This window comes from Erpetoichthys calabaricus, chromosome 4 (genome assembly GCF_900747795.2).
Source record: "Erpetoichthys calabaricus chromosome 4, fErpCal1.3, whole genome shotgun sequence".
Taxonomy (NCBI): Eukaryota; Metazoa; Chordata; class Cladistia; order Polypteriformes; family Polypteridae; genus Erpetoichthys; species Erpetoichthys calabaricus.
In genome coordinates this window covers 52,823,298-52,846,813 of record NC_041397.2, presented here as the reverse complement: position 1 = coordinate 52,846,813, position 23,516 = coordinate 52,823,298, and the positions used below count along the sequence as shown (strand labels likewise).

The 23,516-nt window shown below is 36.9% G+C and overlaps 1 protein-coding gene across 2 annotated transcripts in view; it reads right to left on the bottom strand.

The window, feature by feature from the left end:
- Positions 1 to 21,808, bottom strand: part of LOC114650029 (BCLAF1 and THRAP3 family member 3-like) — a 96,572-nt gene extending 74,764 nt beyond the window's left edge. For both annotated transcript variants that reach the window (XM_051926911.1, XM_028799465.2), the window contains exons 1-10: positions 21,594 to 21,808; positions 16,518 to 16,568; positions 15,601 to 16,245; positions 14,615 to 15,283; positions 10,169 to 10,344; positions 9,136 to 9,250; positions 8,245 to 8,308; positions 7,238 to 7,374; positions 6,284 to 6,398; positions 1,599 to 1,706 (exon numbers count right to left, since the gene is read on the bottom strand). In XM_051926911.1, the coding sequence (XP_051782871.1) occupies positions 1,599 to 1,706; positions 6,284 to 6,398; positions 7,238 to 7,374; positions 8,245 to 8,308; positions 9,136 to 9,250; positions 10,169 to 10,344; positions 14,615 to 15,283; positions 15,601 to 16,245; positions 16,518 to 16,552 (2,064 nt within the window). In that variant the 5' untranslated portion in view covers positions 16,553 to 16,568; positions 21,594 to 21,808. The remainder of the gene's footprint in view (positions 1 to 1,598; positions 1,707 to 6,283; positions 6,399 to 7,237; positions 7,375 to 8,244; positions 8,309 to 9,135; positions 9,251 to 10,168; positions 10,345 to 14,614; positions 15,284 to 15,600; positions 16,246 to 16,517; positions 16,569 to 21,593) is intronic.
- Positions 21,809 to 23,516: the final 1,708 nt, after the last annotated feature.

Genomic DNA, 23,516 nt, shown 5'->3' with positions numbered 1-23,516 from the left:
CCAGGGCTCCCCTTTGTCACCGATTCTGTTCATAACTTTTATGGACAGAATTTCTAGGCGCAGCCAGGGTGTTGAGGTGGTCCGGTTGGGTGGACTCAGGATTGGGTCACTGCTTTTTGCAGATGATGTTGTCCTGTTTGCTTCATCAGGCCATAATCTTCAGCTCTCTCTGGATCGGTTCACAGCTGAGTGTGAAGCGGCTAGGATGGGAATCAGCACCTCCAAATCCGAGACCACGGTCCTCAGCCGAAAAAGGGTGGAATGCCCTCTCCTGCCCCAAGTGGAGGAGTTCAAGTATCTCGGGATCTTGTTCACGCGTGAGGGAAGAATGGAACGTGAGATCGACAGGAGGATCGGTGCTGCATCCGCAGTGATGTGGTCTCTGCATCGGTCTGTCGTGGTGAAAAAGGAGCTGAGCCGCAAGGCAAAGCTCTCAATTTACCAGTCGATCTACGTTCCTACCCTCACCTATGGTCATGAGCTATGGGTAGTGACTGAAAGAACGAGATTGCGAATACAAGCTTTTGAAATGAGTTTCCTCCGTATGGTGTCTGGGCTTTCCCTTAAAGATAGGGCGAGAAGCTCAGTCATCAGGGAGGGACTCAGAGTAGAGCTGCTGCTCCTCCGCATCGAGAGGAGTCAGATGAGGTAGCTCAGGCATCTGATCAGAATGCCTCCTGGACGCCTCCCTGGTGAGGTGTTCCGGGCACGTCTAACCGGGAGGAGGCCCCGGGTAAGACCCAGGACACGCTGGAGAGACTATGTCTCTCGGCTGGCCTGGGAACGCCTTGGGATTCTCCCAGAAGAGCTAGAAGAAGTGGCCGGGGAGAGGGAAATCTGGGCATCTCTGCTCAAGCTGCTGCCCACTGCACCCCGATCTCGGATAAGCGGAAGAGGATGGATGGATGGATATCTTGAAGCTGTCTATCATAATCTCCAGATATTCTGGAAGAAATGTTTTTGAAAACAATGGTTGTCCATTGTTATCAGTAAATACAAGACAGACTAATCTATGAAAAATATTTAAAGCACATGTCCTCCCCCAAACCTCAGCAGCTGAGGAAGAACAAAACTGGTCAAACTGGTCAGCATAGAAGTCAAGGGGTCAAAAACAACTCTTAAGAATTTTCAGCATGTCATAACTGAGATGGGAGGAACTGTGAGCCAGTTAGTAATTGTTTAGGTAATCCACCAAGGGGTCCCAGTGAAGCACTGGTTGCAATTTATGTTTCATCAGTATTTTATTAAGCTAGAATTGTAAATTTTTTTCTTTATTATTTACTCAACCAGTAGTTTTCAGAACAAATAATTAACATCAATGGCTTAAATTAAAAGGAATATAAAGTTGATTAACAAAAAGGTCCTAAAATGTGTTATGTCAAATAACCCTTGGGAGCAGATAACTATTGGTTATCACATTTCTCACTTGTTCAAAAATAACTCAAAATTCATTTAATAAAAATCAAGTAACTGTTGCTTTCTAAACAATGTGGCCTTCTAAAGAACATTCATTCAAGTTCTAAATGTGACAAATCAAAGCAGAAAGCTTAATACGCTTGTACTCTAGTTGATCTGCAGAATAAGGAATGCAAATTTACCCTGAAAGGCCTTTTTGTGGGTATGAAGTTATCAGATTTTCCTTCAAAGGGTCTCTTCCGAGCAAATGTAGGTTTTGGAGTTGATGGCATGGACCGATATCCATCGATCTAAGCAAAAGCATTATAAAACAGAATCATAAGCACTCACCATTATCAGCACTCAAGTTATGCATCACAGACATATACAGTAAATAAATGTTCTAGAACAGTATATCTCAAACTCGGTCCTGGGGACCCACTGCAGGTTTTTGTTTACAAACATATTCATAATCATTGACAACACCTGATAACACTGAGCTCATTTAATTAGCTGTTATTATTTTCTCTTATTCTACATTCAGAAAAACACAGCAGCGTGATTTTTACATTTGTAAGACATTTAGAAATATTTCTGCTTTTGCTATAGATTTAAATGCTTAAATCTCTTGTTGATTTCATTATATTTTGTGCTTTCTCTGTGCAGTTTTCCCCCTTTGTTGTATCTTAATAACAACAATTAAAAATGAGCAGAGCAAACAACACAAATTAATAATCAAAGGCTGCAAACACTTTAGCGTCAGACCCACTAATTAGTAAATAATGGATTGATTAAACAACTAGAACACCTGGAAGAATAGAATGAAAATCAAGATGTAAGTATTGTTAAAAAGAACAAAATACATTATTCAAATATAACTGCTTGGTACATTTTAATCCATATTACTAACCGAGAATGCTAAACCGGATGATGGACGCAGGCACATCCGGCAATGGGCCGTAGCTGCAAAAAGACGTACTGCGCAGGCGTAAAAAGAGTCCGCGAGACTTGGCTGAGGAGCCGAGAAAGGCAGACAAAAGAGGGTGAGAGAGGCGGATGAGGGGCCGCGAGAGGCGGACAAGACCACAGAAAAAAGGAGTGAGCACAGGAAAAATGGAGAAATGAGGAAACGCAGGCAAAGCACGAAACACATTGCACACGAGACTAGACCCCAAAAAAAAAAAAAAAAAAGGGGCTCGCGCACAACAGCAAGGCACCCCCCCCCCCACCTACAGGCACCGGACGGGACACACACCAAGAGGGGGATTCAACAAGCCCATGGAACACAAAAAAAGAACACAAAACCACCCCACAGACCCTACAAGCAAGGGACGGGACACACACAAACAGGGGGATTCAACAAGACAGAGGAACACAAAAAGAAAGAAGACGCTCGCGCGACAACAATCCTCAACCCCCCCCCACACACACACACATCCATAAGAAGTGACACCCAAAGCCACATATTCTAAAGTGAACATCAACACCTTCACACTAGACAGCATAGGTGTCAGCATTGGTGGATCTCCTTACAATAAAGCACTATTAACCGTTCAACTGCAGAAAAGGAAACATATGAACAGTGACTGCGATCCTCCTTATTACTTATCCATATTTCGCATGCTGAGAAAGAAACAAGTCATGAATACACGGTCACGAGTACAAAACGAAAAGGAAAGGATAACAGGAACAAACACACGAACACGAAAGAAACAATAAAATAGACGGCTATGCAGCATAGGTGGATCTCATTACAATAAGGCACTATTAACCGTTCAACCGCAGAAAAGGCTCCATATTAACAGTGAGTGCAATACTCCTTATTACTTATCCATATTTCTAAAAGAAAAAATGACTCGACTCCAAAAACGCAAAGCTCAACTAAAGCTTCTAACTAACGATGTACCTAAAAGTAAAAACTTTATGAACTGCATTAGATCCTACAATAGTTCATTTAATATGCACAAATCTACATCCTAGATCCACATGACGCAAACTATCAATCAAAGTGCTGCATCACAACAGGCACGGATTCAAAACGAAACACCTCCCGTCTCAGACATACGTTAATGGCAGCGAAGGCTACAACGGGCTTCTCACACAGCACAGGCAAATCGATTACAGCTCCAAAACAACACGTCCCAAATACTACACATGCAACAACGCGCCTCTCAAACGGCACAAGCAAAACATACACCAGGAAAATTCATTCGGATTAATGAATGTCATTTGCAATCATTGTCATTCAGTTCACTTCCCTGAAGAAACAACTGGCAATACAAGTTATACATTTACACGTTGTTGTCAAAAGGGTCAAATTAGACTGCCTTCTTTACATTCATATACTGAATATCTACAGAAGCTTATAACTGACGATGTACCTGAAAGTGAAATCTTTATCAACTACATTAGATCCTACAAATCGGAATCCACTATGAACATTAACGGTGGCACTGCACGTGACATCCGTCTTGAAAAAATGTTGTTTATTGATAAATGTTCAATGGCATGAACAAACGTTTATGAATAATAATATTCGATTTGGAGGAAAGGTACTTTTATGAGGAGGAGATTTTAGACAGTGATTAGCTATTCTTCCAGATGCCATGCACTCAGCTATTGTTCAGTGCACCTTAAAATACGCAGACAATTGGCATTGCTTTCAAAAGATACAGTTAGTAAAAAAGATACGATGTCCAGAACCAGATCATAACAATTGCTTATTACAACTGAGAGATGGTACACTCACCAATACAGATGGACTTCAGCCACATATTATTACAATTCCTCAAGCCTTTATCTGCGACGACTTAGTTACAGAGAGATTTGTAACAGCAATCTCATTAGACCAAATGCCCCTTTTAACACAACACACTATATTATGTCCAAAAAATATTAATGTGGAAAACATAAATACCCAAGTCATTCCATTACTTCCTGGAAAGACACAACTCTTTCTAAGCTCTGACAAACTTGACTCTGATCACAACAATAACCATCTTAAATGACCTTACAAGTTCTGAGCTGGAATTACCTTTTACACTTAAACGGCGTGTACAAAGAAATTTTCAAATAAACCTTTACACTGTGCCACACACTTTATTGTTTGCTTTCTATTTGCATCATCTACACCGTCACACTATTCTATATCTCATTCATACATCACGCTCTTTGTCATTCCCAACACCAGGGGTTGGCGAGCGAAGCGAGCAGGGGGCGGAGCCCCCTAGTATATATATATTTTAACCAAACTTAGTTTTCTAATTTCTGTATTGTTCCCAAAACACAGAACTTGGGAAAAAACAGTTCACTTAATTAGCCCAGGAGTCCAATTAAAAATAGAAGCTGCTTGGAACAAAAACCTGCAGCCTCAGTGGGTCCCCAGGACCGAGGTTGAGAAACACTGTTCTAGAAGAAATGATTACGGTACCAACTGTAATAATAAGTACACGCATAATAATTATAGACCCAATTCTTTTTTACCCTTTCTGTGTAAAATACTTGAAAAAGTAGTCACCATACACATTACAACTTGTTTAAGAAATTCTAGCATGGCGTCTGCAGTGGTCATAGTCCAGAAAAGGCACTAACCCATGTTGTAAACAGCATTCTGATATCCTCTGATGAAGGAACTTCGCAAAAAATTATGTTGCTAGATTTAAGTGCAGCATTTGGCACCATTGACCATTCTATTTTATTAAAAAGGCTGGAAAATTACATTGGCCTCACAGGCACTGTGCTTGCCTGGTTTAGTTCTTATTTATTAAACTGTTACCAGTATGTACAGAAAAGTTCTAACAGTACTCTATCATTACTCTCAGAATTTGAATATGGTGCTCCAGAGGGCTCAGTATTGCTACATTTACTGGTTTTACTTTACATGCTTCCATTGAGAACTATTATTAACATAACATTAACTTTCACTCATATGCAGGTGACACCCGATTATACCTTTCTTTTAGACCAAATGATGTTTCTCCGATGCTGTAATTAATTAATTGTGTTGAGAACTATTTGTCTCTAAATACAGATAAAACAGAAATGTTAGTTAATGGAGGGAATGATGCTAACTGCAACAACATTCTGTCACTCTTTACCTCAGCTGGAATCACCATTAGGTTTAATGAATCAGCACACAATTTAGGCATTTTTTTTTTTCATTGTAATGTACAGCCTCTTGATCTAGGACCTCTTAAGAAATCAGATTTACAGAGATAAAAAAGTATTTACTATGTGATCACATGAACATGTTATAAGCTTCATGTATTGTAAAATGAATTGTTGTTTCCTGAAAATGATTTTTAATTTTTTTTTGTCACATTTGTTTAATGTTCCTGTGCAAACGGAAAAGTCTGTGTAGAAGTAAGTTATCAGAATCTTAACCTTAATGGTTAGGGAATGTAAGATTAATTATAAAATGTAATAGCAATCTTTTGGATCTTCACATGCCTTTTTGAAAATGTAAAGAGCACAAAGACAGGACAGACATAGACACATGTGTATTAACCGTGTTACATGTTAAAAAAAAAAACAAAAAAAAAACACTGCAGGTACTTGAAAACACACAATCAGGAAGTGTTCTCATCTGCTGTATGTTTCCAAGTGTTCCAGCAGTTAGGTCTTTTAATTTTTAAATATTAACATTTATTTTTTTTATTAAAAATTCATTTTTGTGAACTAAAGGTCTCTACTTGCTGGTTCATATGGCACAGTGCTAATGTAAGTCATGTAATCTATGTGTTTAACTTCTGAATTCACACTATTAGTAGTTATTTGTTCCTTATTAAAATACTGAATTTTCCAATTAGTATATATTTGCACAGGATCAGAGAACAGAAGAGTTAACTAATTATTAAAGCATTATTTACTATGGTAAACATTAAATTACCATATTTGGTGATCGTCTGCCTCTTTTCCCTTCTGGAAAGTTGGTAAAATGGCCTTGTCTTGGGAAATGCTCGTCACCGTGCTGCCCCCTCATAAAATTGGAGCTTTTCTTGAATCTGTTCAAAAAATAAACAATGGAATCTAGCTCTGATGTTTAGTAACAGTTTTTCTTTGATATTTTATAGTTTTTGCATACATTCTTCAATGAAAATATACCTGTTCACAATGCTCTTTATGTTCTACTTACAAGTAACTAAGACTTGCAGTACCACATGTAAATGTATCATTCTATATATGGGCACTTGTCATACTAACGAACTTTTTGATAGAATCATCACATTGGTAATTACTGGGGGCCAGAGATTAACACAAGGCAGGAACAGACTATGGATGGGAGGCTAACAATTACAGAGCAAAAGAGAACATATTTACATACTTTCTCATTAAAAAAAATCCAATCAACCCAACATCACAGATATACAGTATATATGATAGGAGAGGGAAACACTATGAGAAAAATCAACAAAAATAAATGGAGAAAATGTATTGCATGCAAAAGAAGGCATACTCTTGTTGCTTATGAATATTCTGTGGTGCAAATCAACTTTTTGCTTTAAATCAATTATATGCAATTAAATCTACTATTAGTAATATATTTCAGATTGCTTAGAACTAGGTTCCTCAAAAACAGACTATAAACCCAAAAACACTTCAAATCTGTATCTACTGAACACACACCATTTATTTTTTATAGGTGTTCCTATTACAAAGAAATTCCAGCATTTATAATTTCAATTCTGACCTTTCACTATTTGTAAATAGTCACTGCCCATCACTAAAATGACAATCTAACTAGATACTGCAAGTAACATATGTTAACAAACACTTTCATACAAAATACCAGAGGCAAATTAACTCCTCTGTAAATGTTCTGAGGTGGGTTTGGGGAAATTACCTTCCTGTGAAATGATCACCTTCTGGAAGATGCTCAGGTGCAAAGTTATGTTCCTCAGTATCTTGTAACCTTTCTTTTCTCCTCCTCTCAATATCATGCCTAAGATCATTTGGATCTTCAGCGACTCTAGAATTTGCCTATGTCAAAGAAAACAATTAAACAAGTTAATGAAATCTGCATATGTAAAAGAAAAAAGGAATAACAGGGTTAGAATTATCCTAAATGAAACCATTCCAGTACATTATGGCTATAATACTCTATTCCATTTTCAAATATATTCAAATATTAATTACAGTCTTAAACACACATCCATCTATCTTCCTAACCTGTTTATCCAGGGCAGGGCTGCAAGGCAGCAAGGTGCAAGGCAGTAACAATCCCTGGACATGGCACTAGTCCATGGGGGACTGAATACAAACACATACTCATAAACACACATACACAAATTAGGGCCAACTTAGCAACACCAACACACCTAACTTGCATGTCTTTGGACTATGGGAGAAAACTGGTGGACCTGGTGGAAACCCACGCAGACACGGGGAGAACATGTAAACTTCCAGCAGGGAGTACCCAAGAAGTGAACCCTGCTTTCCCTACTGTAAGGCTGCAGCTACCTCATATTCATACATTCTCTCCAGGAATGACCTTTTGAATATAATTTTGGTTGCACTGGATCTATACAATTACAAAGAATAGACTTTTCCTTTTCAAATCCATATCTACAAAAAAGTCAAATCTTAGATGTTGACTCAAATGTGCAACTTTCATCTACAAATTGATAAATATCACAAAATTTACAATGATTAAAGCCTACGGTAATTTTGGCTTAAAAACGATACTTTTTCTAGGATAATACAGTTCACCTTTTCCAGACCTACAGTTTAATTTACATAGTATATTCAATGATCAATTGTTTATTAAATATCTGAAAATTTTAGGTACATAAACACATACTTTGTCTTAAAAAAAGCAACCAATGAAAAACACCAAAGACGTATTTATACCTGTGAAGGGCCAGTCTTTTTCACTTTCTTCATTTTAAGGTCAGACAGGGATAAATCAATGCGTCTAAATTAATGAAACATATTAATTCAATTGAAAAGCAGGATTGTTATGCATCTTTATATTCAAAAGATAATAACTTTAAACAAGATGATATCTACACATACAGTATATGGCATATCTTTCCTATATATCTATTAGGCCACTTGTTGATGTAAATATACCTTTCAGGGTTGTGCAAAAGTTGATGCATATCGTAAGAGCTTTGTCTATTAGGTAGGATGCAGCCCTCAATGGGTAATGGAATTTCATATGAAATAAGCACCCATAAACACAGTTCAGCAAAATTTCAGAATTTATAATTTCAATTCTGACCTTCCACTATCTGTAAACAGTCACGGCCTATCACTAAAATGACAATCAAATTAGAAATTGCACATAATATGTTAAGAAACATTCAAACAAAATATAAGCGTCATGACTGTGAAATACATACACTGTGGCAATACTGAGTAGCCAGTCAAAGTGATATCATTGAAACTGAAACTGGAATGGCTGAAAGGAAACAAAAAGAAAATGCAAACTCCAACCACAAGCAAACAGGAACCTACGTGCTGTAAGTTGGCAATATTAATGTTGGGCCCTGCTCCTCTTATGTGTCCTAGTTTGAATACATCAAAATTATTACCTAATTATCTAAAGTACATTTTTTGCTAAACACATTACAAAGATCTCAGTTAAAGACTTACTAATATAGATGTTTTGGCTGGCCAGTAAAACTAATTTCAATACATGAAAGATAAACTGCACACATAATTTTACATAGTAATTTTTTCTTATTTTAAATCAAAGCCAGATATAAAATAAATACATACAAATTTACAGCAAAGTACCTGTTAATTTTTGGCGCTAATGGTGGTCTTTCTTCATGTGGCAAGTCAGAGTGGAATTCTTGAATATTTGAAAATCGATCATTCAAAGTTACATTTTCAGTTTTAAAATAGCTTTCTGGAAATTTCACAAGGGAAAAAAAAAACCATATTACATACAGTATGCAACATATTTGTCAATGTTCCATAGAATCATAATGGCACTGCCTATTTCATAAAACAATGGAACCTTGAGTAGCTTGATTATTTCAATTCTGAAAATCAAAGTATAAAGAAAAGAACAACATTATACAAATATTATTTGCCTTACATAAATCTGCATCACAATTATTTACTGCTTTCTGTACCACATAAACCAATGACTAAATGAATAAGACTGGATAAATCATCTGTATCATACATTCTCGTGGTTTCTAGATAAATGCACATGCAAAGGACATACGGACAATAGTAACAATCACTCCCACTCCATCAGCACAATGTTACTGATTGACAGTAAGCCCTATTATGAAATGTGGTTGTGCAAGATTGACCTGAGCCTTTTACCTGACTAAAATAATGAACTGAGTGAACTGAGAGTGATCACAGCATGTGAGAGGTCAGAAGAGATCTAAATATAAATAAAATAAAAAGAATTATTCCAAGTGTGGGAATTGTTTACAGATAAAGTTTCTATTGTATGACATGGTCAGAAAGAGCTCTTCGAGGTTTGCTTAAATATGTCACATGAATTGGTTTAATAAACTGCATTTACCATGCTAGAGCAAGAATGCTTGTCCAGAAAGGCGAAGTATATGTTTATTTGGTGAGATTGCTGCAGTGTCTTAATTTAGTTCTATTTCACTTGCTTCCAAACATACCAAAGTAATTCTACAGTATACTATTTGACAATTTTGTCTTTTTAACTGTTCAAGATATTCAGGGTTCAGGTATCCTCAGTATTAGAATAAATGCAATAAACTCACAACCTGTTCACATATACTGTAAAGTACACTTAAAGATTTATTTTATTATTTATTGTTTTAACTATACTTACCTTTGACTTGGTGGACCAAAGAAATGATTTCTTGAGCAAAGTCCCCAGTGTGGGAATGTCGAACGCTCTGGCCTAAAGAGCCAGACTGCTTTAATAAAGGTTGGAAATCCAGACCTCTTCTGCTTACTGCAACTAAATCCTGAGATAGCTGCCTCTCTGTTGTGTGGCTATTAGAGCTACAAAAATAAAAAATACATTAAAACACATATTCATAAAAACAGTTTTAAAAATTAAATGAAAATTAAAAACACTTAAAATGACTTACCTGGAAAGTATTTTCTCTTGCTAAAAGGAACATTTCAAATTGTCCATGTGTTTTATATTCAGCAATCAAATGAACAATGAAAATGTAATTTTATTTATTTTTTTAGAAACTTCCAAGTAAGTTATGTAGATGTTGTTTAGTTTTGGGCCATATGAAGAATTAAATTGGTTAAAAAAGTAATATGTAGAGAATAAAAATATATCAAAACAAATGCATCATACTTTCAAATTTTTTTCCCCAGAAGAGTGCTTCAGTGACAACGTGCTGAGCTGAACAGAATGCACCACTCTATCCCATGAAACCATTTTCTAAGGAATTCCAAGATGCTCCCATTTCGGTTGAGAGATATAATGCCTTCAGTGTATACTAGGTCGGCCCCGGATCTTCTTGCTGTTGGCTATGTCTGGCATAACCCTTCTTCAGGATATCTTCATGTACCCCCATGCCAGATCACCTCACTCCTCTTGATCCAGAAAAGCAGGATTGTTACTTCAAGATCCTTTCATGTTGCTGAATATATCACACTATTGAGGAAAGCAAGTCCTGTAACCCAGGTAAGGAAACTTATTAGGCTCCTTGTGCTTGCAATCTCTTTCTTATGGTTGGACAGATAAGGAGTCAGCTCCCTCTTCACCATCACAGTCTAGTATAATATCTGAAAAACTGCTGCCACTGCAGAGATATTTGGTCAGTCCCATGATCAATTCCACCTCCATTTGTAAACCAATAATCATCCAAATATTCCAAAAGAAATTGTTATCAGTGATATGATGAAATGAGTGGTTAGAAAATTAAAACTTCACTATATAGCCACCATACAGCACACACATCACTTTCCAGCACACAATGTGCCAAGACTGTCACTGTATGTAGGACTCGTGAGCAGTTGTAGAGACCTGGACTTCACTTTTACTGAATATTTAGAAGGAGCATGCTAAGTACATTGCCCCCCAAACAACTATTACAAGAATTATATTCTCTCACCTGAAAATGCAAACACAGCATCCAAATATACCACCATTTCCTTAAAGCAAAACTCGCCTATCACCCTTATATTCTAGACTTAAATTAAAAATTGGTAGCTTATTCATTAGTGTAAAAACAATATTGTGTGGAAAAGAGCAACCCAATGAGAGGAAAGGCTATAAATTAAGATAAAGTACTTATCTGACTTCAAATTTTCAAAGTTGTAATCAAAGAGGTAAGGTTCACAAATTGAATTTCACTTTAAATAAAAACACAATTTATGAGGCTGGCAAAGTTGTTTCCTTCAATTTTTTTTTAAATCATTCAGATTACTGTTCCAGTATCTTCACGTGGTAGATCATAGGAGACTGTTGCTATCAATCTCTTCTTTTCACTTCATATTTTTAATACTTCAGAGATCTTTCAAAAGTCAGCAAAAACTGATAAATGTCCATTATGACAGACAGAAAACAAACACCTTTGTATAAATAGCATGGCTATGTAGTAATAACATGCAGAAAGGCATTTTCAGAAACTTGAATTCCCATTTTTCCAAAGCAGGAACTGGAAAACTGTCTGCAAGTTCAGTATTTTTGTATTGAGATATACTGCAGACTAATTTCCATAGAGGGAAAAAACTTTATTTGGAACCAGGTACATTTGACAAGTTTCCTTCTAGTATTTTTTATCCAATATTTTCTATAACAGCAAGAAGATGTGAAGAATCACATGGTACTGTATACCATTATCTGTTATTTTTATTAAGCAACTGCCTCTTCTTTGTGCAAAAGTCCAGCTTTTTGAGATGAAGACATACAGTTGCAGATCATCACAATGTCCCCAATGTAACTGTACAACTTGAGAGCCAGAAAGGGTTTACCCAAGAAGAAGTTTTCCTATATTTCTCCATTTTCCAAGTTGGACATTACTGACATGAAAAATTAAGCTCAACAAGAGGCTGGCAAAAAATTCTGCTTTGTAAGGAGAAGTAAATATCAAAAACTTGAATTGGTAAAATAAGCTTTGGTTCCAGAAGTTGTTCCATCATATGCAACTAAAAGAAATTAAATCATTTACAGTCAAAGGATACTAGCAGCAAATTTTAATCTATCACAATCACTTAACTCTGATAATGCTGATCAATCCTGATGACACTGCATTTTTAAAAGGCAACCAGAAGTGGTGGGTTTGAGATCTTCAACAAATAGCTTCAACATTGCTACTGCTGTACAAATCACTTTTAACAGCTGTTTTTCTTCCTCCTGTAAAATGTACTGGGTTGGTCAAAACATTTAGTATCATATAAAATGCAGACAGTCCTTTTATAGAACAGCATCATGATAAAGTGCTAGCTCACTGGCTATTGTCAGGAATATGGGTTTCCAGATGCACAAAATCTGATTTACATTTAAAGATGATTTACAATAAAGTTATTTGAATTATTTTGAAGGTTGCTGCTTCATTCTCACTTTAATAATCTTGTGTCACTGGTCAGTTAAAATATGTTTTGATGGCTGCTGCTTGTCTAAACATGTCCATCATGTTGATTCTGTACTTTAGCAAATAGTTCCCACTTGACAATTCCCATATGCAAGGGGAAGTGAATACTGAATAACAGTGAAATGACTTGTGCAATATTTATATTGATCATTTGTTAATTGTCACACTGAAATATACATCCATTGCAATTATTTCCTTTTGTTTCATTTTTCTGTTTAGCACCATCCAGATGAAAATGCAAAACATTTCCATGATTTAGAGTCCTTTAGCTTGGAATTTCACATAACACACAGAATGCCATTTTTTGCAAAACACTGCTTAGAAAAACATCTGCAATTTTAAAGATTAGAATAAGGTGGCAAGTTTCCAAAATTTAATACATTATAGAATGTATGTAAATATACGCAGCTGGTTCATCCTTTTATTTTCAAATATCCACAACAAGCGTTTTTATATTTGATGTTTAAGGGTTGAACATTCTCAGTGTTTTATTGTCCATGCTTAAAAGCCAATAGAAAAGCTCCAAAAGTGAGATATACTTATGAAATCCTTCCCAAATTATGATTTTTTTTTTTTTAAGTTTAGAAATCTGCAGGGAATTTCTTCAAAGTCCATAAGTAGTGAGTTGATTTTAACATTTAAAGAATTCACAACACAAGACAGTTTTCCTTTATGTAGGTAATGTACAAGTAAACCAGACAAACTATTACTTTAGGCTGGAATTTTGTTAATGTGTAACCATAAGATGCTGTATTTACCATAACTTCTAGATATGGATATCTGGTAGGTAATGCCAATAATGAAAATTCCAAATACAAAAACACTGTATTGTCAAAAAAGGTACTCTCTGACTGTAGAGTTGTAATGTAAAACATTTTTACTGTATCCATTTTGAAGTATCCATCAACAGTTGTGTCTCAAATTTAGATTTTTCAGTTTGTAAAATGTAATACTGGATATTGACTTGAATATGAATCTGCTGGTTATTCAAATTTCCATTTAAAACTATTTACTCTTTCAGCAACATTTAAAAAATACATCCAATTACGTAAATGACATGCTGATTTTGATGATCCATAATTAATAAAAAATTGAGATTTGATTTGTTCATTGTGAATATAATGAAGAAATTCTTACCCCAATAATAGTACAGGATATTGACTTTGCCGTTTATTCACAAATGTTGCAGGTCCCATGACAACGCACAAGGACATATTCCATTCACCCATTTTGAAACATATGTATCCACTTCAGAATCATGTCTACCACATTCTGTTAAATCACGTTTTAATTGTTCATCAGTTCAACAAACAACCAGTGCCCATCCTCCATAATTTTTCCCAGCTGTTGAATTTTCCAGAGATCAATTAGAAGTTTGAAGAATAAGTGACATTTGAAGATTTGGCTCACTTTTCCAAACACCAATGAAAAGAGAAGAATGTAATTTCCTGTACATTCTTAAGTTAATGTAGTGGATGAATATTAAAGCAAATTGTAAAACGAATTACAAAGCTGGAATAATGCAACTACAATCTGCTGACATTTTCCAAGGGAGAAAATTTCAGGATAGCATGTTTTGCTAGATGAAAGTAGTATCATTCTCAAAATTAAAAAAAAAAAAAAAATTATTAAATCTGCTGGAGTCAAATGTAGAAGGAAAGGACTTTAAAACCAGCCTCATAAACTATAAATGTGAAAAAATAACAAGGACTTACCTATAGTTGCTTAAAGTATGCTTCATATCAACTTTGATGGTTAAAGTCTCACCCCTGGTGCTTTCCAAGAAGGAATTTGATTTATAGGGTTTCTGTACACCTGAATAATGCAGTTCACTGCGGAGAAACCTCTTCTCTTTAAAACTTTCTTCATAATTCCCTTTTGACATACCAGAATCATTTCTGAACTTCTCTCTGCTTACCAACTCAGATGCTTGTGGTCTCAAGTCCACATCAGCTTTCCGAGGCCTTGAGGGACTTCCATAAAAAGTTTTATCTTGGTTAACTGCTGAACCTGGATGTCTGTCCGCAGCTGAATGTATTTTTCCACTACTGAAATGACTACCTTCTTTATCCCGAGAGCTTAGAGCATAATCTTCTTCCTGTCTGGGGTAGCTTTTAGGGTGCTGATAATTACCCGGGGAGTGTCTGCTTGGATGCTTGTGAGCATAGTTGAACGTCAAATTTCCTGTCACTTCTTCCTCATAGTAACCTCTGTCAACTGGACGGTGATCTTCACGTGAAAAATCCTCAGGCATGTCATTGACAAATGGTGGAGGAGAATGGTTCCGTTTCCACTTAGGACTTCTGCGAGGAGCTTCCTCTTGTTGATACCGCTCCATTTCTCTTGAGTGACCTTGGTCTCTGAAACCCCTCTCCACAGGATACCTGTGTTGACACAAAGTAGTTTACACGTGCATCACATACAGAAGAGATATTTTATAACTTGTATGTTTGCAGCATTGCTGAAATACCCTTCAGACTGCAGCATTTTTAACATGTGTTTGGGTAACAATTTAACTGACCTTTTTGTAAAGACCCAACACATTTCCTACATTAAACCAGCCCTTACACATATACACCAGGCCTGAACAAATATGAAGTTATCAAAAAATTACAAATCAATACAAGATCCAGCAACTGACATTCTGCACTAATATGAAATCTTTTATTCTGCTGAACCTTAGCCTTGCACATCACTTTACCCAGGCTGAAACGATTCTTTCCGGTTTCTTTCTTCATAAGAACTTCGCCCATGAAATTCTTCGGAGCTTCTTCGAGGAGAAACAGAAAACGACTCTCTTGACCAGGAAGGAGCACAATCTTTTCTATCCTGCCACTTTTCTTCACGTAGTGAACGGTCATAAGGCTTGTCTTTCCCACCATCCTTAAAATGCCTGGGGCTCTTCATTCGATTTGGCTTATGTGTTTTATCCTCATAATGTTGTCTCTCATACCCATCACTGGGCATTTCTTCTGGGTATTTATTAGGCTCATACAGTCCCCTGCTTCTTGGCCTATCTGGACTTGGCGGTCTCCGAGAATTTGAGGTATGAAATGTTTCAGTAGTTGTCGGTTTTCTGTGGTTAGAGTATCCATGAAAAGAATCTGATTGCATTCTTTTTGCATTAGGCAGAGGTTGCCTGTAATCAATGTATTTTTGCCTGCCGTTATCATGATGATGAATTCTAGAATTATTTTCTTCAAAATCTTTATCTTTTTCAGAATACTTCCACTGAGAATGTTTTCCAGGTCCTCTTTTATAGTCCCGAAAATCCTCATTATAGTGGGGGGCAAAAGACTGCTTTTCATATGGTTCCGGGCTTCTCCTATATGACGGTGATGTGGACCTGCATTAAAACGAAAATATTACATTGAGCTGTTACTTATAGTACTATATCTGAAAAATATTTTTTAAATAAAAAAAATATATATTTTTTATAATTTAATGTAATAATTTAATAATAATTTTAAATTACTTTTTTAATTACTTGAATTCTAAATGACTAAAAATTCCCATAAAATTACTGCTGTAATTCACACTATTAAAATTAGTTGATTTAAGATATAATAAGGGTTTAATGATTTTTTCTACTTTAGGTTCATGCACATTTTTAAATACCTGTATTTATATCTTGGGGCCGAAGGTCTAGCCATCTTTTAAAAATATTGCCTTTGAAGAAAGAACAAAGAAAAAAGTAATAAACAAAGTACAGTATATCTGCAGTAATGCAAAAGATGACTACATTGGTGAGCAAGACTGTGAATCATTTGCATTTTTTGTACTGTTCATCTAATGCCTAATAATAACAATAATCTGGTTAAACAAAGACCCACATAAAAAAATGATTGTGCTTTGCTGGACACTTTCACCTAGCATACGTATTTTGTTTGAACAACATATGTGAAATATAACAAATGACATGGTGTCACATCCACAAACTGAATGCTTTGTTAGGACCATCACAATATGCCACAGTTTACCATGAAGTTCAGAAACAAACCTTGCAGTGCTTCTGAGGTATAAAGAGTAACAAATCTATATTTAAAGATTTTGGCCTCCATTACGTCACAGGCAGTCAAAAAAAGCAAAACCACTGCCATTGTTCATTAAAACAGCAAGGCGTTCGAAACTCTGGGAGGTCACAAACACTGAACAAAATCTCTCCTAAATGACTACACTTGGCATATCTGCTGATTTCAGGGAATTTAAGGCATGAAATGCTTAAGTGGTTAAAGGTTTACAGTGGATGGAGTACGAAGAGTATTAAGAGTACGAAGAGTATCAGAGTATTAAAGTACGAAGAATGTCAGATTGAGTGACAGATTATATTCTTTTTGTATTTATCAGAGGATCATCTTTGAAGAGTCCAACACATGAAGAAAAGAGAACAAAAGTGAAGACTGTATGAGGATCTGAAGGAAAAAACAAGGTTGCTTACATAAATGACATTCATATCTAATCTGCAACAGATAAGGCTACTGAGGAGAGAGCTCATCATACAATTAAGAATAAAAATAGCTTGGAAATAGAATGCTATTCATGATGATAGCAACAAAAAGTGTGCACTGAGAAACATAAAACTAAAGAATGAAAGTTAAAGAAAAGCATATAAAACATTGTTAGGTAGAGAATATACTTCATATCCAATGATTCTTCAATAAGCAGGTAAATTCACCCTCAGTGTCACAGACCTCCTAAGTAATCCCAACATACTTCAGTTGTGGCTCACGACTATGAATACAGCAAGAGGTGGGCCTACAATTCAAATGCTTGTCTGCGTGCATTCGGCTTTTGTTTACAAGAGTGATTTACAGGGATGGTTATTTCACAATATTTTTTGTAAAAATGTGAGCATACAAGTGGACGACATGACGTGGTTTTTGTGACCATAGCAACTAGAGATTTGAACATTTTGACATTGCTTGTTGCTGTCCAGTGTTGATATCTTATTACATCAGAAATTTTATTTCTGTTCAGCATGAAAACATGAGAAGAATATTTTTTCTGGGTCATCACTACGAACTAAATAAGGGTAAGTAACAGTCATTTTTGGGTGAAGTATTCCTTCAAGGCTAAACTAATAGAGAAACAAAGATAATTCAACTGATTTCATGAACCTTACAACATGATCAATCAAAATGTCACTGTACATTAAAATGGAAACTTAAGTGTAAGGGTATAAATTTACAACAGGGCGCTAATATCTTCATATAACTAATGTCAGACTGTAGTATCAACTGGATTTACAGTGCATCCGGAAAGTATTCAAATCGCATCACTTTTTCCACATTTTGTTATGTTACAGCCTTATTCCAAAATGGATTAAATTCATTTTTTTCCTCAGAATTCTACACACAACACCCTATAATGACAACGTGAAAAAAGTTTACTTGAGATTTTTGCAAATTTATTAAAAATAAAAAAAATTGAGAAAGCACATGTACATAAGTATTCACAGCCTTTGCTATGAAGCTCAAAATTGAGCTCAGGTGCATCCTGTTCCCCTGATCATCCTTGAGATGTTTCTGCAGCTTAATTGGCGTTCACCTGTGGTAAATTCAGTTGATTGGACATGATTTGGAAAGGCACACACCTGTCTATATAAGGTCCCACAGTTGACAGTTCATGTCAGAGCACAAACCAAGCATGAAGTCAAAGGAATTGTCTGTAGACCTCTGAGACAGGATTGTCTCGAGGCACAAATCTGGGAAAGGTTACAGAAAAAATTCTGATGCTTTGAAGGTCCCAATGAGCACAGTGGCCTCCATCATCTGTAAGTGGAAGAAGTTCGAAACCACCGGGACTCTTCCTAGAGCTGGCCGGCCATCTAAACTGAGCAATCGGGGGAGAAGGGCCTTAGTCAGGGAGGTGACCAAGAACCCGATGGTCACTCTGTCAGAGCTCCAGAGGTCCTCTGTGGAGAGAGGAGAACCTTCCAGAAGGACAACCATCTCTGCAGCAATCCACCAATCAGGCCTGTATGGTAGAGTGCCAGATGGAAGCCACTCCTTAGTAAAAGGCACATGGCAGCCCACCTGGAGTTTGCCAAAAGGCACCTGAAGAACTCTCAGACCATGAGAAAGAAAATTCTCTGGTCTGATGAGACAAAGATTGAACTCTTTGGTGTGAATGCCAGGCGTCACATTTGGAGGAAACCAGGCACCGCTCATCACCATTCCAATACCATCCCTACAGTGAAGCATGGTGGTGGTAGCATCAATCTGTGGGGATGTTTTTCAGAGGCAGGGACTGGGAGACTATTCAGGATAAAGGGAAAGATGGCTGCAGCAATGTACAGAGACATCCTGGATGAAAACCTGCTCCAGAGCGCTCTTGACATCAGACTGGGGCGACGGTTCATCTTTCAGCAGGACAACGACCCTAAGCACACATCCAAGATATCAAAGGAGTGGCTTCAGGACAACTCTGTGAATGTCCTTGAGTGGCCAAGCCAGAGCCCAGACTTGAATCCGATTAAACATCTTAAGATGGCTGTGCACCGACGCTTCCCATCCAACCTGATGGAGCTTGAGAGGTGCTGCAAAGAGGAATGGGCGAAACTGGCCAAGGATAGGTGTGCCAAGCTTGTGGCATCATATTCAAAAAGACTTGAGGCTGTAATTGCTGCCAAAGGTGCATCGACAAAGTATTGAGCAAAGGCTGTGAATACTTATGTACATGTGATTTCTCAGTTTTTTTATTTTTAATAAATTTGCAAAAACCTCAAGTAAACTTTTTTCACGTTGTCATTATAGGGTGTTGTGTGTAGAATTCTGAGGAAAAAAATGAATTTAATCCATTTTGGAATAAGGCTGTAACATAACAAAATGTGTAAAAAGTGATGTGCTGTAATTGAAAAACATCTGGAACTAGGCTGTCGGATTTGTTCAGGTTCTTTTCGGGCTAGTGGGGAAGTGGTATAAAGCAAATATGACCAGTAGTACCCAAGTAAACTTAGTTACAACTAACCCATATGTCAAAAAGGGTGAACTGCTTGCTGAGGAAGACGAAGATGTGCTTAAATACAAATGTGATCATGTATTTTTTAGCACAGGTTACAGAAGTGTCTGAATAAGGTAGCAGTATTAAATATTTTATATTGGATAGAGGTAAAGAGTACACCAGGTAAGAGGATTTATGTTTCCTAATAAATAAAATTAATTTTGGCTTATCACGGTGCCAGAGAGTTTTTGAACATGCTACTAAGCATGCACATGAGAACAGAGTTGGGTTTGTACTAAACATTTTCCATTATCAATACCAGAACTTGGTTGTTGGGGGAGTAGGGAATGGGCAGTACAGATCATGCTAATTAACAAACGAGTGCAAGGTGCTTGAAAGTGACCATTTACTTCCAGTACTGATGTTAACAAAATACTGGTACCTTGCAGTTTTAAAAATCTGGGTTTAATTACCACTCTTTTTAAGTATTTAATGATTTGTTTCTTGAACAACATTATTTTTAATAGCAATATTTACCAGTGGAAGACTGGCAGTAGAATAAAGTTTAAAATACTTGATATCTCAGTCTCAATGTGTATCCTCAAAGGCTTCAACTGTCTCAACCTTCCTTGCCTGGCGTGCCCTCTCTTGCCACATTCCCATAAAGACTTTTGAGGCGCCTTGCTCACCTCCTGTTTTGGTAGACTATTACCCGCTATGAACATGTCATTGGTGTCCTTGCGAATATTTCCCAACTTTGAAAGTAACTCAATTTGCATCTTTTTAGTACAGTATTTAGCAACCCAACATCAATCAGTATGGTATTTGCTTTGTTGATGCTGAAATTCTCAATTTTACCTGCTTTATCGTAATAAATAAATTAATTTACAATGAAGAATTGAACTTTGTACTCCTAAAGTATCATGTCATTATCCCACCACTGAGTCACCAAAGCCCAACTAACCAAACACATTGCTGGTGGGGTGGGGGAGAGGACACGGACACACGGACACACACACACACACACACACACACACACACACAGAGTAGCGATTTATTTATAGAAATGCACTGAATGATTTTAATCTTACTCGTTGTAGCTGGTGGCTTTGTAACTGATAAAGGTCAGGTTGAAAGGCATAGGACAGAAAGACAGATATACAAAATTCAAGTAATCATGTATTTGCAATTTGCTAATTTTAATGTGTGTTATTGTGTGATCTGTTGGGTGTGATGCTCAGTAAAACGAAGTGCTAGTTAAATCTTATGACAAAAAAATGTTACTTTGGTACCAAACTACAGGACGTGCTCGTTTGTTTCGTGTAAGACAGTTGAAAAGTCTTATGGGTGCTTGGAAAATGACCAACGAAAACAGTATAAACACGCTGCGAGGGTTTAGCTTTGGTAGAACTGACCTCCGAGTGACCCGACTGATAGCTGCAACGAAAAGCTGGGTCCATTTCTTGAACACAAGATCGTGCTCTTCATGTCGATTAATGGTAAGTTGCAATTGGGTCTAACAGAGATCAGTAGCTCAAGCTCGACATCTAACTCTGTAAAAAATACACAGCCCGTAAAGGCACCACGTGGGTTTGTTATCCGAATAGTTAGTCAGAGTAAAAACACACTTGTTGTCAGTACCTTTACTTCATTCATTTTTTGCTTGGATGCGCAATACTTTCTGTCGTTTGAACTCTCACACTGGACACATTCAGTATACTTTCAAGAACAATCTTAATAAGAAAGGCTTACCTTGAGCTTCAGAATCACCCAAAACTCGTTTTCCACTGCAGTGTTATTTAGAAAACAACTTACACAATTACAGTCATCAGCTACTTAGAATGAACCAGCGCATATTTATAAAGAAGTCTAACTGCGTCGTAAACTGTTTACAAAAAAGGAGGAAGAAACAGTCGTCAAGAACCAGTTTCTCCTGCAGCAGCGCACAGTCCGGAAGTCGAAGGAGAACCCGGAAGTGTTTACTAGCGTGCTGTAGCTGTGCTGGTCACGTTGGCGCAGCTTCGAGCTGCCAGTTAGTAGGGTCGTAGGCTTGTATCGCGGTGGGGTCGCATTTGATTTTTGCTTTTATGCTAGTGCATTATAAAACATTTTTTCTTTCTCGTGCTTGTGGGAAGTTTGGCATCTGAAATGGTATGGATGTGTGCCGTGTTCGGTTTGTAGTTTTTACTTAGCATGATACGAAGACAAACGTAGGAATGAAAGGCAGTTCGTTTTTCTTTGTTCTGTAGGACGTATAATGTCGAAAGCGGAAGTCTCAAATGCAGTTCTCGGGTCTAACAGAGATCAGTAGCTCATTCTCGACATCTAACTTTAAAAATACACAGCCCGTAAAGGCACCACGTGGTGTATTGGCTGACTGGAGGCTTTCATTTGTTTGTTTTTTTTATCAGTTGTTGTAATATGAATATACTTGTTAAAATGCAGTACTCTTCTTTGTTCCGTTTCGTTTTAAAGGGCAGTATTCGTAGCGGGCACAATTTGTGCCAATACGAAATGCATAAAACGGCAATTACGAAATCATGCAAACGTACAGCGATATATATATATTTGAGTCACATGATTAAATAGACGCATAGTTAAATCGGTCATCCATTTATCATGAAACTTTTCCCAATGGCTCTTTTAATGCCACCAGCGCTATTTACTTCAAAACGCTTGTTTTCGTGATGGTTTCGTCACTTCTCAGTCAAAACAAAGACCACCAGTTCCCACTGGTTAATCCGTAAGCTGCCAAAGATCAATAGCGTTACTTGGCAGGGTTGCCCATTCAGGCCAACAGAGTGTAATTGCAGACTGCAGTACCTATGAGGTCAGTCATGTAATGACCCAAAATCACGAAACCCCAACCAACCAGTGCTTCCCAAACTCGATCCTAAGGACCAAACTATGGCTGCAGGGTTTTGTTCCAACCGGCTTCTGTTTTTAATTGGACTCCTGGATTAATTAAGTGAACTGTCATTTCCCAAGTTCTGTGTTTTGGGAACAATACAGGAATTAGAAAACTAAGTTTGGTTAAAAAAAAAGTACCAAGCAGTTATATTGGAATAATGTATTTTTTTTCTTTTTAACAATATTTTCATCTTGATTTTCATTTTACTTTTCCAGGTGTTCTAAGTGTTTAACCCATTATTTACTAATGAGTGGGTCTGACGCTAAAGTAGTTGCAGCCTTTGTTTATTCAGTGTTGTTTGCCTGCGTGTCTGCTCTGCTCATTTTTAATTGACATTAATAAGGTACAACAAAGGAGAAAACTGCACAGAGAAAGGGCAAAATATAATGAAATCAACAAAAGAGAATTAAGGATTTAATTCTATAGCAAAAGCAGAAGTATTTCTAAATGTCTTATCAATGTAAACCTCACGTTGCTGTGCTTTTCTGATTGTAGAATAAAAGAAAAAAAAAACCAGCTAATTAAATGAGTTATCAGGTATTGTCACTGATTATGAATCTGATTGGAACAAAAACCTTCAGCCACCGTGGATCCCCATGAATGAGTTAGGGAAATACTGCATTAGCCTATGATTAACATTAGGGCCCTGTTACACTTTGGTTAAGATTATTATTGTTGAGGGGTAATTTTGGGATTACTTGACTCAAAGGGCGTTTCGTGACTGACGTTGTGGACATTACCAGACCTATGTCACAAGTATTGCA